The sequence below is a fragment of the Takifugu flavidus genome, chromosome 17 (genome assembly GCF_003711565.1).
Source record: "Takifugu flavidus isolate HTHZ2018 chromosome 17, ASM371156v2, whole genome shotgun sequence".
Classification (NCBI taxonomy): Eukaryota; Metazoa; Chordata; class Actinopteri; order Tetraodontiformes; family Tetraodontidae; genus Takifugu; species Takifugu flavidus.
Window position 1 is genome coordinate 11015728 of NC_079536.1, and position 15130 is coordinate 11030857.

At 44.0% G+C, this 15130-nt stretch overlaps 2 protein-coding genes across 13 annotated transcripts; both read right to left on the bottom strand.

Moving 5' to 3' along the window:
* Positions 1-158: 158 nt before the first annotated feature.
* Positions 159-6325, bottom strand: cpne3 (copine III). 8 transcript variants are annotated; one of them, XM_057012187.1, is made up of 18 exons: positions 6052-6216; positions 5527-5668; positions 5070-5249; positions 4726-4800; positions 4575-4646; positions 4420-4500; positions 4231-4320; positions 3952-3989; positions 3412-3562; positions 3214-3300; positions 3056-3115; positions 2845-2978; positions 2697-2751; positions 2563-2614; positions 2358-2491; positions 1859-2095; positions 1541-1653; positions 159-876 (listed from the first exon to the last, which is right to left on the bottom strand). In XM_057012187.1, the coding sequence occupies exons 2-17, from the start codon at positions 5656-5658 to the stop codon at positions 1543-1545; spliced, it is 1689 nt and encodes a 562-aa protein (XP_056868167.1). In that variant the 5' UTR covers positions 5659-5668; positions 6052-6216; the 3' UTR covers positions 159-876; positions 1541-1542. The 8 variants fall into 8 exon arrangements, with proteins under 8 accessions (XP_056868167.1, XP_056868164.1, XP_056868163.1 ...); XM_057012184.1 differs by lacking the exon at positions 1541-1653 and having other exon boundaries at positions 5527-5664; positions 6052-6325; XM_057012183.1 differs by lacking the exon at positions 1541-1653 and having other exon boundaries at positions 5527-5685; positions 6052-6324.
* A 103-nt stretch (positions 6326-6428) lies between these two features.
* On the bottom strand, positions 6429-15124 carry LOC130513433 (copine-3-like). Of its 5 annotated transcripts, XM_057012170.1 has the most exons (18): positions 14970-15124; positions 14005-14184; positions 13148-13327; positions 12987-13061; positions 12831-12902; positions 12573-12653; positions 12286-12375; positions 11361-11483; positions 11021-11119; positions 9515-9601; positions 9367-9426; positions 9135-9268; positions 8834-8888; positions 8696-8747; positions 8307-8440; positions 7986-8222; positions 7762-7876; positions 6429-7397 (listed from the first exon to the last, which is right to left on the bottom strand). In XM_057012170.1, exons 2-17 carry the CDS (start codon positions 14161-14163, stop codon positions 7766-7768), a joined length of 1749 nt encoding a protein of 582 aa, XP_056868150.1. In that variant the 5' UTR covers positions 14164-14184; positions 14970-15124; the 3' UTR covers positions 6429-7397; positions 7762-7765. The 5 variants fall into 5 exon arrangements, with proteins under 5 accessions (XP_056868150.1, XP_056868149.1, XP_056868152.1 ...); XM_057012169.1 differs by lacking the exon at positions 7762-7876; XM_057012172.1 differs by lacking the exon at positions 11361-11483 and having other exon boundaries at positions 14970-15123.
* Between the last annotated feature and the right edge of the window lie 6 nt (positions 15125-15130).

The following is a 15130-nucleotide window of genomic DNA, read 5'->3' on the forward strand; positions in this document are numbered from 1 at the left end:
TTTGGCCACGCACTCATGGTTTTGACTCGGGGATCCAGCAGGTGGCAGCAAAAGCCCTAAAGCGTGCTTAGATTAAGCTTTCTCACTGCACGTCACTGATCATGTAGCATATTGTTTTCACAGTACAACAGGCCACACTAATTAAAAACATTACCAAGTGTGAAATAATTGCTTCATTTTTTTAATCCACATATTGCAAGTACTATAGATTAAAGAGACATTGGATACCAATATAACTGATGTATACAGGCTTCATGGGCAGAGATGTATATACTGTTAGGCTATAAGGCAACACTTGTATAACAGGAAGAAACAGGCGTGAGGGTCCAGAATGCTAAATAACTGGATTACACCAAAGTCAAATATAAAAGGAGTAATTCGATTGACGCAGTAAAACTAAATCTACCATGATAATATTATCCTCGCATTTTAAAAATGAATACCTTTGACATGATTTTTTTTCAAAAATTGGCTTTACATAGAATTTGGAATTTCTGCACAGGAAAGTCTGCAACAAGAAGGGAATGCAGCAGTAGCTAAGCTAAAGTTTGTATTTCAACAGAATTAAGCCATAAAGAGTGTAGTTACTACCATTAAAAGATTGTAAAGTTTGTTTCCCTGTGAATGTCACTCAAAAGACAAAAAGGTAAACTAATATAAGAGCTTGTCCTTTTTTCTGGGTGGCGAGGGAGTGAGTGTGATAGATAAAGCTGTGAACTGTTTCCCGTCCTTGTCGCTGCAGTATCAGGGCGTTTCTGAAGTGTTTGGTGCAGGACCGGTGGAGTTGGGTGGAATCAGCTTCATAGTGGTGAAGAATTCAACCAGCTGTGTGGGAACTTCCGCTAGCACGGACTTTGCCAGAGCCTCTGGAGGAGCCTTGCAAAGGAAATGGGACACAGAGTTGTAAAAACCTTCCTTTTTTAACATTGGTCGACTGTAAATTCATTAGAATGCAGGAAGCTTAAGGAGAAAGAAGAAGTCATAAAGATGGAAACAGGAAAACTCCCTCTGACTTTCACCTTAAGCTGTTTTCAGAGTGTAACCAAAGACACTTTTGTTTCCAGTTTTCTGACAAGATTTGCCGACATCACTCTGGAAACTCTGACAGTAAAATGTATTTTTTTACGATTGGATTCAACCCACATTTAACGCTGGAAAGGTTCTGATTACGTCCGTTTACATCGCTCCAACCCACAATCGGGTCTGTGCAGCAGGGATGTGAACATCACGTCACGGGTCATTAAGTCACAATGAGCAGAGGAATTCTCCACATCTATGGGTGCCAACACTTTCCGATGTAAAGAACAAAGCCTACGGCATTGACTCAAGGGCCAGAGTGGAGTTTCCCTCCAAAGTTGAAGATCACCGGTGCACCACATCCTCAGAATGTGCTGCACTAATGATGGAGAAACAGGTGACCTGTAATGGGTGTGAGACCAGGAGGAGTCGCTACTTATGATGGAGCCATGCAGTGAAGGATGGGGGGGGGGTAAGAGTTGCAATGTATTGCATGTTCATGGGGTTTATAACTCAAAAGTACCCCTATGAAGGACTGGGATCGTTGGGAGGCTTCAGTTTGAATAAATTGAAGAATGAGGCCACTTGTTGAGGTAATTCAGCCAAAACGTTCTGAGCAAGAGCCTGGGCGGGTGCCTGGAAAGACAGGAATAAACAAGGCACACAAGTCAGCTCAGTGAGCTGGGCGGGGACTTCCAGGGTTTTGGACATGTGCACCAGTGAGTGTGCGTGTGCATGCCGTCGTGGGTTATGACTTAGTGAAAGATTTTACACCAGCCGGTTTTAAGCAATGAAATGGCTCCTGACTGAGCAGCTGACGCCACAGAACACGCCGACGTACATTTTTAAATTGCCTGAAAGGGACAAACTGCACGATGTCGCGCATGGCGGCCTCGCCAGCCATGGAACGCAGGCGTCCGTCGTCCCCATCCAGGAACTCCATGGCGGTGAAGTCGGCCCCGCCCACGCCGACGATGATAATGGACATGGGCAGGCGGGAGGCGTTGACGATGGCGTTCCGGGTCTCGTCCATGTCTGTGATGACTCCGTCGGTGATGATGAGGAGAACAAAGTATTGCTTTGGAAAGAATGAAACAGCAGAGTAGTTGTGTCAGCTGTGCTATAATATCCAATCACATCACAGTTGTTTTCTTTTAGAAACAGCTCTGTTTTCAACGGCAATTACCCAACTACACCTAAACTATTAAGGACCTCTCCGGGTATGTTTAGTTCATTTCTTTTTCTACCTTTTACCGTTGCTGAACAAGCCTCTCCTCTACAGCAAAGTACAATAAATCTGCATAGGCTGAGTGCTGCTGTTCCAGCAGAGGAGCACTCACTGAAGCGGTGGTCTGCTGCAGCGCTTGTTTGGCGAAGCAGGCTACGTGGTTGATGATGGGAGAGAAGTTGGTGGGGCCGTAGAGCTTAATCTGGGGCAGACAGACTCTGTATGCCTCCACAACTCCTTCAATGCCTACACACAAACACACACACGCTTAAAACCCTGTGCAGCGTCACCACATGTGCGGTGAATTGAACACACACCTGCACAAAATGGATTAGATGGGTTAAAATTAAGAGGAAACTCGTGGGAAACCTGTGAGGGAAGATTTTAAATGGATTAGTTTTCCATCCTATTATGGATTATTTTGTGTAATGAATCTTCTATGAAGTCTGACCTGCCAGGAAGGAGGAATCTGGGCTCCAAATCCAAACGCAGGAAACATCTTGTCACTGCAGGGAGGGACAACAACACTTCCGCGTTAAAAGCAAACCAACGTGCTCAGGTTTTATCGTCGGTCCGTGCGCTTCCTTTCTCATACGCACCTGTCGTAGTCCTGGATGACATTGCCGACAGACCAGATAGCAGACAGGTACTCATTGACGCCCTGAGGACTGATGTAGTGCAGAGACTGAGGAGATCTGGGATCCCCGTTGGACCCTGTGAAGTCGACGGCCACCTGGTGAAAAGGCAGCAGACGTCAGACGCAGTAGAAGAACGCTGAAGGTAAAGCCGAACAGAGAAGCTGAGACTCACGGTGAAGTTGATCTGGCAGCCACCCATGATGTAATCTAGGAAGGTGTACTCCTTCACCACCTACGGTCGTTAAAAACCACAGCCTTACTCACATGCTTGTCCCGAGTGGGAGAATTAAATGGAGCTTCAGCCTGCAGGAACCAACAGAAACACCTCACCTGGCAGGACTTCACACTGACAACTCCAGAGTTCTTGTAGCCTTTCTTCTTCTGCTTCTTTTTACTGTTGATGCACTCAAACTCTGCCTGACAAAAGAAAGATGGATAAAAAAGTCATTCCAGACTTAAGGAACATGCTTGAGAGCATTCAGGCTCTGAAAGGGTGGGTGAAGAACGCGAGAGGGAGAAGATTCTTACCGGCGAAGATCGTGATGCCTCTTTCAGCCGCGTCATTGTGGTCTCAAATAATCCAATCAGATCATGTGAGCCGTCGTTGTCGTAGTCATAGCACTCAACCTGGACGCAGAAAGAAAAACGACGCCACAGCAAATGATGCAACCCTTCACACCTAACGTGAACACATTTAAAGGGTCAGTTCGCTCAGGATCTTCGGCTTCTCGATTTAAATTATGTCCCTTACATGGACCAGGTGTTAATTTCATTGTGCTTTGAGTGAACTGAGTCTTTAGTTTCACTTCAGTCTAGAGGTGAAGACAACAGCAGAAGCAGAACCATGCATGTGAAATTCAGACAACTTTCAACTACGAATAAACCAGAAAGATGCAGAGTGAAATGACTCCAAGATGAGCAAAGAGAGGATAGACGAATGTGATTCTGGTTGGGAGATCCAGCAGGATGGAGCTGGAGGGCCGGCTCTCCTCTACGATTCCTCCATTTATTTCATTCACACACTTCACCCATGAAGGAACATGAGAAGCAACGCAGTGAGAAACTCACTTGTACAGATGGATACACCCTCCTTCCTGACACGACGGCTTCGGAAATTAAAAAACACGAAAGTCAAGAAATCTTCAAAGCTCCCGTCTCAGTCGACACGCTGCACCAAAGACCGCTGTCGGCTCCGAAACATACATTTATCTTTGTGACAGCGACATTAAACCACAAGAAGCGAAGCAATGGTTGGCACAAGAGACAGTTTGATGCCTCTCTGCGGCATCTGTCGGTTCAAAGATAAGTGCAGGCTGGCACAAGTTTACAACAAAAACGATTGCTGACCTTTACAGGTTTGTCCATATCTCCTCCACACAGGGACTGCAGGGGGATACGGAAAGGTCTCCAGGTGGGATTTAAGTTGTTCTTCACCACCTGATGCCCCAAAACGGTGGAAATTACGCACGGAAAAGTGCTGATAAGAAAAAACACACTATAACTTGCAGGTGTTTGATAAGAAGGTCTGATTTTTACCTCTGTCCTGTGAGCCAGCTGCCATCCAGTTGGTGTTTGCTTGAAGAATTCCAGATACGGATCCGACTTTCCAAAGAAATCCTGGAAATATGAAACTCAGCAATAAACACGTGACCATCCGATAATGGGCCGCAGAATAAATCGCCCACACAAACCTTGTTATCCAACTTCCTGGCTTCCACCTCAAAGTTCACCACCCTGTTGTCTTTTATTTCCTCGGCACAGATCTACCGTAGAAAATAGGGATAACAATCACAGCAACAGAACCAATAGAACAGTCAAACTAGGGCAGCGCTTCTCTCTCACCGTGATGCTTCCTTTTCCCGCAGGGGATTTGTTCTTCCGCAGTAGTGGTCTGGTCAGCTTTTTACTGGACACAATCTGTCATATTAAAAAAAATAATATGTAATGAGCACAAAATCTCTGCATCTCAGCCTGCACGACCAGTGCCAAGGGCAAAACAAAGAGGTAAAGTGAACATCTGGGGTCAGATTACGCCAAGAGACAACACAGTAAGTGGTTATCAGCGGTGTTTGATCTTCATTTGTAACATGCTGGTGTGCTGTTGCTCTTTTTACTTTGCAAAGTGATAAATATCGCAGGAAATGGGAGAAGAGGAACTCCTTCCAGGAGATGAGAGACCCTCTTACCTGGCCCAGAGTACACTCCAATTCTCCAAGGAAGTCATCGTCGCTTAGGTCAATGGTTTTATTGTCAATGTCGTAAATTCCAAATTTTAACTTTTGCACCATTTCAAAGTAGTAATCGACGAGAAACTTCTTTGCAAACTTGGGGTTGAGGCAATTCTGGATCTTCTCTGTGCGTCCGATCTGTTGAGAAACATGAAACAGCAGCCGGCTTTATTGCAGGTACAACATAGTGTAGCGAAACCCCTGTGACCAACAATCAGAAGTGAGAAAACAGGAATATGTCCCAATGCTGCAGCTGCTTTATCCAACATGGAGTTTAAAGTTGACTCAAGACTTTTTCGAAAATGTGCAATGAACCCACTTAAGTGACTTCCTTATCTAAACTTGGGAATGTGTTCCAAATCCATATACCACTAAATTTTCGGAGCGTTATTACAACCCTCCATAACCTACTGACCTCATAAAACTTGGAGTCCGAGCTGCTCATTAAAAGGACGCACAGGGGGTCAGACTTGGAGCCGATGTCTTTGTCCATGAGATTGTCACAGGAGACTGTGAGCTCCACCTTGGTTACACACTGGGCAGCCATGTCCGACTGTCTGGAGAGACGTGAAAACTGTCATCGGAAGCACAGCGGACCACAATTACAGTGTAAATAGGCATTAAAGCAGTCGTATAATTGTAATGTTTGAACATAATTAACAACTGCTTCTCAACATATAGAGAAGTTAGAATGGGGAAACAAAATCAAATGCAGTGATTCGATAGCTTCCGCAAACTGTGCAGGAAGGTGAAAGCTCATGCGTGGACTGTCAACATCACACTTAAATGAGTAACATATCTATAATGTTTAGAAACTTTAGACAGATGCAACGGCTAACGCTAGCATGCTAGCTGGCTAGCAAGCGCAGTAAAGGTTGAATGCGTTGCTAAGCACGCGTCTACTAATAATAAGTAAAGTTTACATTTAACTTACACTTACCAGAATGACGGACGAGACACCGAACACAGAGAAAGAGAAATTTTGGGAGTAATACTGACAGTCGGTTAATCTGACGTATCACCCGCCCCCTTTTACGCGGACAGTATAGCGCCTCTGGCCACGCCCACCGCCGTGACCGATCAATCATTTTACGGTAAATAAAGTAAATTTGCACATTTAGGGCATGTTTGACCAGTTTTGAATTCAAATGATTTATTTAAGACTCAACGTTACTAAACTATCCTGCGCCTTTCATCCGTCTGTTCTACTTAAGTGTTACCGGGAAATAACGAGATAAATTGTCACTACCGGTAATTTCTCCACCATTAGTCATCTGATGACGTAACGCGCGCCCTGAATTCATGGAAATTCGGATGTGCCGTAAATATTTGTTTATTTTGACATTACTGTGTCTGTTATAAGGTTATAAACAACACATTCACGTGTTATAATTTACATTCATCAACAAAAGGAAGCAGTTATAAAATCGATTTATGCAATACTGCAGTTTTTTGTAAAAAAAAGAAAATAAAAAACCTTTCACAATCAGTGCAATTAACAAGGCACATCTTGAATAAATGAAACGCTACAGACCATTTTCACAAGTCAGTAAGTGTTATAACTTCTCTATGTGATCAACACAAGGTTCCTGGTGTCATCATTACTGTACACATAAACCATGTACCTGGCACTTAAAGTATGTCAAGAACTCAACATAAAATATTAAACAAAAAACAGCTATGATTTTGTAATACGTATACTTATAAAGATATAAATTCTGTGAGACATTGGTTAAAAATGAATCCACTGTAATGTGGGTGGTCTCCTGATGTAAACATGACTGTAAAAAAAGCTATTATATAGCAATAAACTCTCTGAAATTGTTTAAAAGGATATATACCCCCCCAACCAACCAAAATGTTGTGTAATCTCTAGACAGGATAAATGAGCCCAGGTGGTGTTTTAGCCCTTTGTCTTATCGAGTGTTGCAGTAACCACATTCTGAATTTATAGAAATGCTTTACAATCATGTCACTTAAGTTAGCTAAAACCACATTTAAATTAAGAATTTATGATAAAGACCTTTGACTAGCAGTACGTAATGGCTTTTTTGTGTTGGTATTTACATATTCTATTCATCACAGCCCGAGAGGATGCAGTTTAGAGAGGACAGACTCCAGCATTAAAGACGTTCATGATGATAAATCACTGGGGGGTGCAGATGCTGAAGGGTCGCTGACAGGCGTGTCACCGTGGGGTGGCTTCAACTTCATGGTGTTGAAGAAGCTGGTCACCTGGCCGGGGATTTCAGCTAAGACGCTCTGAGTCAGCATTTCCTGAGGAGCCTGAGGAGAAGAAACACACATTCTCTGATGAGAAGGGTGAAGTCAGCATGTCCAGAGGCAACAGGCAGGAGTGACGCTGATATAAATAAAATTAACGTTCACGACTGTCCCTAAATGCGGACTGAATATTGCAAACATTTGCAACATTTGAGTACTGTTGCAACACCTTATATTTCATCAAGCTGTCAGATTTACTACAACTGTTCCTCTACAAAATGAGCCTGTACCTGTCAATGTTCCTAGATTGTTTGAGTTTCTGCAGCCAGTTTTGAATTGAATGTTATGATTTGCTGAGTGTTTCATTTGACAGTGTCAGATGGGTAAATCTGGGTTAGGAGGGGAAAGAGGCTACAGGTGCTCCTACATTTCTAGGACGGACTGGGCTCGCTGGGGGGTTTCAGATGGAATGTATTGAAGAACGAGGTCACTTGGTCAGGCAGCTCTGCCAGTACACTTTGGGCAAGGGCTGCAGCGCCCGCCTGAAATAAGATGTGCAGACGTTCAAATCATGGGCATTATTCTAAAATGAGAAATAACTCTGGGTGGGTGTGTGGTTCAACAGAGGCTCGGCTTGAAGACGCGGCTCACATTTTGGAACTGCCTGAATGGTACAAACTGGACAATGTCCCTCATGGCGGCCTGGCCTGTAGCGGAGCGCAAAATGCCATCATCTCCATCCAGGAACTCCATGGCGGTGAAATCGGCCCCGCCCACGCCGACAATGATGATGGACATGGGCAAGCTGGAGGCGTTGACGATGGCACTACGGGTCTCGTCCATGTCTGTGATGACTCCATCGGTGATGATGAGGAGAACAAAGTAATTCTGCGAGGGACGACACGCCGGAAGGTTTCCTCTGATTAAAGGTTTCTTTTAAATAAACAACAAGGTGCAACGTTCAGAACTCACGGAGGCAGTTTGTTGATGAATGGCTTGTTTACCGAACTGAGCCACGTGGTTGATGATTGGGGAGAAGTTGGTGGGGCCGTAAAGCTTCACCTGGGGCAGACACTGCTGGTAGGCCTGGATCACACCTTCAATGCCTGGACAACACGCAGAGGCACGGGCCATTACCAGAACCAGACAACGTTGGATTTATGGTAGCAGTTTAGATCGACACTAGCGCTGCAATTATTTTAGTTGTTTTGGTGAATCGATTTAATCTCTTTCCTAACTCAGCCATTTGCCTAACATTTTGTGAGGTGCTAATGAAGATTAATTTTTAAATATTACAGTCATATAGATTAAATAGTTAATGGATTATCACTGATAAGTCACAGATTTTAAGCAATTATTACCTGCACAAAATGGGTTTGATGGGTTGAAGTTGATGGGAAACTCATGAGAAACCTTCAAACACAAACAGCTTCATTGTGAAACATTTAGCAGCCAATGAAGATGAACTCTGCCCTCAATTTGTTTTAAAGCTCAGTTACCTGCATTGTTGGAGGGATCTGGGCACCAAATCCAAAAGCAGGGAACATCTTGTCACTGGACAGTCAGGATGGGACAGGAGACATCATTCACATTGACATAGTTTAAATCAAACAGAAAGATCTGTGTAGTCAGAATTTCCACCTGTCCTCAACAAATGTTGCCATTACTGTTGCAGAAACATTGAATTGTCATAGTCTTTTCTGAATAATGCCATCTGATTCAGCATATAGACCCCCTTTGCTTTTTCTGGTCAAATCAAATCTGTACTTTTCTTGTCTGGGCTACAACGAACTTATTTACCTGTCGTAGTCTTGGATGACGTTGCCCACCGCCCAGATAGCGGACAGATATTCGTTATAGCCCTGAGGGTTGATGTAATGCAGGGAGTTTGGCAACCTGGGGTCCCCATTGGAACCAGTAAAATCAATAGCAATCTGATCCGGGGATGCAGGGAAAAAGACAACAGAATAGAGAAAGCGTCCTCAGCAAATGCATTCCCAAAATGCACCTAACAAAAACTGACGTCACTCACAGTGAAGTTAATCTGGCAGCCCCCCATGATGAAATCCAGAAATGTATACTCCTTTACGATCTAAAAAAATAAAAATCACATCTTGTCTTCTTGGTTGAAACCAAACTCACATTTACAGATAACGGAGAGTCCAAGAAAAACAACCTACCGAGCATTTCTTCACAATGATAACGCCAGAGTTTTTGTATCCTTTCTTCTTCTCTTTCTTCTTTTTGTTGATGCAGTCAAACTCAGCCTGAGGAGAAACCAAATGCTGGTTTCAGGCTTCAGCACCGTGCAGCTCAGATACACCACAGAAACAGAGACCAGTGCAGGTGCAAGAAACCCCACATACACTCACCGGCCACTTTATTAGGTACACCTGTCCAACTGCTCTTTAACACTTAATTTCTAATCAGCCAATCACATGTCGGCAACTCAGTGCATTTAGGCATGTAGACATGGTCAAGACAATCTCCTGCAGTTCAAACCGAGCATCAGTATGGGGAAGAAAGGTGATTTGAGTGACTTTGAACGTGGCATGGTTGTTGGTGCCAGAAGGGCTGGTCTGAGTATTTCAGAAACTGCTGATCTACTGGGATTTTCATGCACAACCATCTCTAGGGTTTACAGAGAATGGTCCGAAAAAGAAAAAATATCCAGTGAGCGGCAGTTCTGTGGGCGGAAATGCCTTGTTGATGCCAGAGGTCAGAGGAGAATGGCCAGACTGGTTCGAGCTGATAGAAAGGCAACAGTGACTCAAATAACCACCCGTTACAACCAAGGTAGGCAGAAGAGCATCTCTGAACGCACAGTACGTCGAACTTTGAGGCAGATGGGCTACAGCAGCAGAAGACCACACCGGGTGCCACTCCTTTCAGCTAAGAACAGGAAACTGAGGCTACAATTTGCACAAGCTCATCGAAATTGGACAATAGAAGATTGGAAAAACGTTGCCTGGTCTGATGAGTCTCGATTTCTGCTGCGACATTCGGATGGTAGGGTCAGAATTTGGCGTCTACAACATGAAAGCATGGATCCATCCTGCCTTGTATCAACGGTTCAGGCTGGTGGTGGTGGTGTAATGGTGTGGGGAATATTTTCTTGGCACTCTTTGGGCCCCTTGGTACCAATTGAGCATCGTTGCAACGCCACAGCCTACCTGAGTATTGTTGCTGACCATGTCCATCCCTTTATGACCACAATGTACCCAACTTCTGATGGCTACTTTCAGCAGGATAATGCGCCATGTCATAAAGCTGGAATCATCTCAGACTGGTTTCTTGAACATGACAATGAGTTCACTGTACTCAAATGGCCTCCACAGTCACCAGATCTCAATCCAATAGAGCATCTTTGGGATGTGGTGGAACGGGAGATTCGCATCATGGATGTGCAGCCGACAAATCTGCGGCAACTGTGTGATGCCATCATGTCAATATGGACCAAACTCTCTGAGGAATGCTTCCAGCACCTTGTTGAATCTATGCCACGAAGAATTGAGGCAGTTCTGAAGGCAAAAGGGGGTCCAACCCGTTACTAGCATGGTGTACCTAATAAAGTGGCCAGTGAGTGTATATTGGTTAGAAACCCCTAAAATGTGACTTGGACCTACAGCAAATTTGGAAATGAAAGGAGAAACAGGTTGGTTTAGGCTTTTTTCCACACATCTTACCGCGTATGTTGCTGATGCCTGCTGAATGTGGGCCAGATTGGTCTCAAAACACCCAATTATTTCATGAGAGCCACTGTTGTTGTGGTCAAAACAATCCACCTACAAATATACACATCCATAAGAAAGTCAGGCAATTACCCATTAACACACCTAGCTAATTACTACATAATGATAAGACAAACATGGGTAAAAGACACCCGGTAAAAGACAAACAGATCTACAAATGGCATGAAGGGATCACTGCACACAGCAGACTAACTGGAACACTACAGCTGATCGAGACAGGGGTGCCCAAATCCCCCCCCGGGATTTCTGTCCTACCAGGCAGACACGCTTTCACCTGGGATCCCACTTTTCTTGGAGGAAGCGTTTCTGCCAGGGGACAGAAAACCCGGCTGGACTCTCGAGGACTGGATTTGGGTACCCCAGGACCAATGCTCATGGAAAACTGTAAAGAGTCCATCTTAATGGAAAACATGTCCTTTGAGAAATGATCCCATGGGTCTTTTTTAACATACTGATGGAGGAAATTCAGCTCGTACACAAAGGTCAGTGTTGCTCGGTGAGTTTTGAATGAAAACTGACGTCTCATTGTCTGTTTGCAGTAAACAATGCAAACCTACCAGACTGGACAGTCTTTTTCTTAATACTTATTCCTTTAAGATAGATGAAGGTTTGTTTAGGATTATGGGCTGTCATATGACACTTGGGTGAGAAAGGCACTCAGGAGGAGACTCTAAACTCACTTGCAGCCGGGGCTGTAGAGCATGCCTTCATGGGGTTAAAAGAGTGGAAACAGAAAACAGCATAACAGACTCTGGTATTTTAACAAAAACATATTTAACATTCACAAGGTTCCTCCTATTAACAATGGAGACTCGTAGTGAGGGTTTTTACAGTAAGTGTGATTTTCCTGTGCACAATAACCATGTGTTAGCAATAAAAGAGATAAAATGACCTTCAGTGCGATTAAAACTATTCACCTCCTGGATGTGCTGCCTTTAAATCATTCATAAAGTGCATCAAAAATTGTATTTTTCAGAAGAATTAACAAGAACATTCTCATCTGCAAATAATGGTAATGTTTTTCATTTAAGGTCCAGGACTCGTGTCCTTCAGAGCTACAAAAGGAAAAACATCTAAGAGGTGAAGATTTTCCCCAATTTAATGTTGCGTTAATGAACAGGGTTAAGATTTGCACTAAACTGTCATGCGTGTGCACGTGTGTGTGTGTGTGTGTGTGTGTGTGTGTGTGTGAGTGTTACCTTTATTGGTTTCTCCACATCACCACCACACAGTGACTGCAGAGGGATTCTAAATGGTTTCCATGTTGGGTTCAGGTTGTTTTTGACCACCTAAAGAATTTAAAAAAATGTTTGCACCTCAAAAATAAAAATAAATCCCACAACAGATTTAATGCAATATATTGACATTCAGAAATATACCTAGAGTGCAGTACGGCTACAGGATAAAGCTTCTAATAACCCTGTACTACACGTTATGATCTAAGGTCTGGAACAAGCAGAAAGGGAGTGAGCGTGTTTTTCGGCACCTCTGTTCTGTGAGCGAGCTGCCATCCAGTTCCAGTCTGTTTGTAGAATTCCAGGAAAGGATCCGACTTCCCAAAGAAATCCTGGGTAAACAGAATGGTTCACACCAAATCCAAGCTAATCACAGCATCACAGAGGCTGTCAGACCCCCAAAAAATATTCTCTTCCTTCAAAGGCTTCAGAATTGTGTTGGTTTTATCATCTCCGATGAAACCACAAATAACAATAAAAATAATTCAAACTTAACTTGAATTTGATACCTTTTTATCCAGTTTTCGGGCTGCAACTTCAAACTCCACCACCCTGCTGTCAGTTCTTTCCTCCGCAAATATCTGCACAGACGGACAGAGTGTTGAGTTAAAAACTGTGAGCGCAACAAATGAGGAGCTTTAAAAAGAAAAACATGCTAAACTCACTGTAATGCTCCCCTTCCCTGCTGGACGTTTGTCCTTCATCACAAGTGGTCTCATTAGTTTCTTAGAGGACACAATCTGGGGGATAATACATTTTAAAAATTACATTTCTGAAACCCTTAACCACATAACAACCAGCCTCTGTCACAAACACGGATAATAACCTGTCCCAAGGTACACTCCAGTTCACCCAGGAAGTCGGCTTCTTGCAGGTTGCAGCTGTCGCTGTCGATGTCGTACACTTCAAACCTGAGCTTCTGTACCACCTCAAAGTAGTAGTCAATGACAAACGTTTTGGAGAAGGCGGGGTCCAGGCAATTCATGATTTTCTCCGTCCGGCCAACCTGAAAAGATACGAGTTTCAATGTCACGTCCCTTTTTTTTGCACAAAAATGTTTGGTTTCAGTCTTTTTAAGTTTTAGAGAGGTGTGATAATTGAGCCTAACTTATTCTGTCCCACTCTCACTCTCCTGACAGCCCATAATTATCTGATCTAGCTTGTCCTTCATACAATGCAGATGTAAAAATAGACTGAAGCCGCGTAAGCGACCCAGATGTAATCGGGGTAGTGCGCGTTTTAATGATGAGTCTGGAGCCGGTGAGTTTGAGTTTGTTTCAGCCTGTGTAAAACCATCTGGGAGCCCATTAATGGGTCGGTCCCAGGTCATCAGGGAGGATGAAAATATCTCTCTCCACATGCATCTAATGACCCAGCGTCAGGTTATACACACCAGCGCCTCACAAGAAGAGCAAGTGAAGTTAAATACATGACACAGTGAGCGTTTAGGCAGGATCATCTCCCATTTGTCAGTTCCAAAACTTTTAGCAGGCGTTATATAAATTATGTAGCAAAAACAAGTGGATGGATGACAGCTCAGTGTGACTTATAGTGAATTCCATATGATATGTGGTGTGTCAGCCTACAAGTCTGCGAAGGGAACCGGTCGCCCTTGATGTTTGGATGTGAATCTTATTACAAACAGACTTTTGTGTGTGAAAATGTCTGAAAACTACAGTTTACCTCACACCAGTGTGGCCCAGAGGTATTCATGAGAAGCACGCACAGAGGGTCCGACTTGGAGAAATGATCCTTGTCCAGCAGGTTCTGACAGGAAACACTCAGAGCCACCTTGGTGACGCAGTCCGTGGGCTTTGGACCCTGGGGCACAAATGACGCCATCGCAAACCTGGAGGAGAAGGTCTGACCGACAGGAAGACAATTAAATGATGAAACTGACTGTGATTTTACTCTTCCAGGTGGTGGGATAAGTCGAATTCCTACTAAGAGACAAAGATCAATATTGTGCTAAAAATGCAGGAGGTAAACTTCGGTGGAAGGACTATGGACATTGACTCGGGTTATCATCAAGGTGCTTGAAATAGGTCTGGATAACAGGGTGGGCTATCGGCCGGAATGCATCAACAACAATCTTTGGTTTTATTCACAACTCTGAGGTCGGGCAGGAAACTTTAAGGCTGAGGCAACGGAAAAGTGGGGAGAGTAAGGTTGAAGTTATGTGATACAATACAAGTAGTAGTACAGTACAGTACTTGGTCCATGGAAGATCGGGTAAAAGTCTTTTAGATCCTTGGATCGTCTTATTGCTGTTAGATCGTTCAGGGCGTGTTCCGACGCTTCCAGCTGCAGTTCTATGCGCACCGTTAGGAGGCGCTGTTGGGCTCCGACCAGCAGGGATTTTCACAAAACACAAGGAATGGACCGAACCACCTCCTTTTTGGTGATTGGATTTATAAAGACGTTGCCATGAGAATATACTTGCATTTTTGTATCAGAAGAAACGTTAATTAATACGAGTTAACGCCCACGTTTGCTTCTAATAACTTAAAGCGTCTTGATACGAAGATCTGACCCACACATGTGGTTTCCTCCACGAAGCGAATAGTTAGTAAAGAGGATCACTCCCCGATCTATTATGACATAAAAGTCTCGGGGGGGAGGAATCGGTATTTTGTCATTTAGCCTACCTCGATAGCATTAGCCGTTAGCTGTGCGCTGGTGTCAGAGTCGAGCTGTGGTGGGCGGGGCCTCAGTGCCCGCCCTTCCTCCGCTGCTGCTGCGCGTCGATCAGCTCGGAAAGTTGTGAAAGTGTTCGCTTTTATGGTCCACTTCGTTACTAACAAGTTTG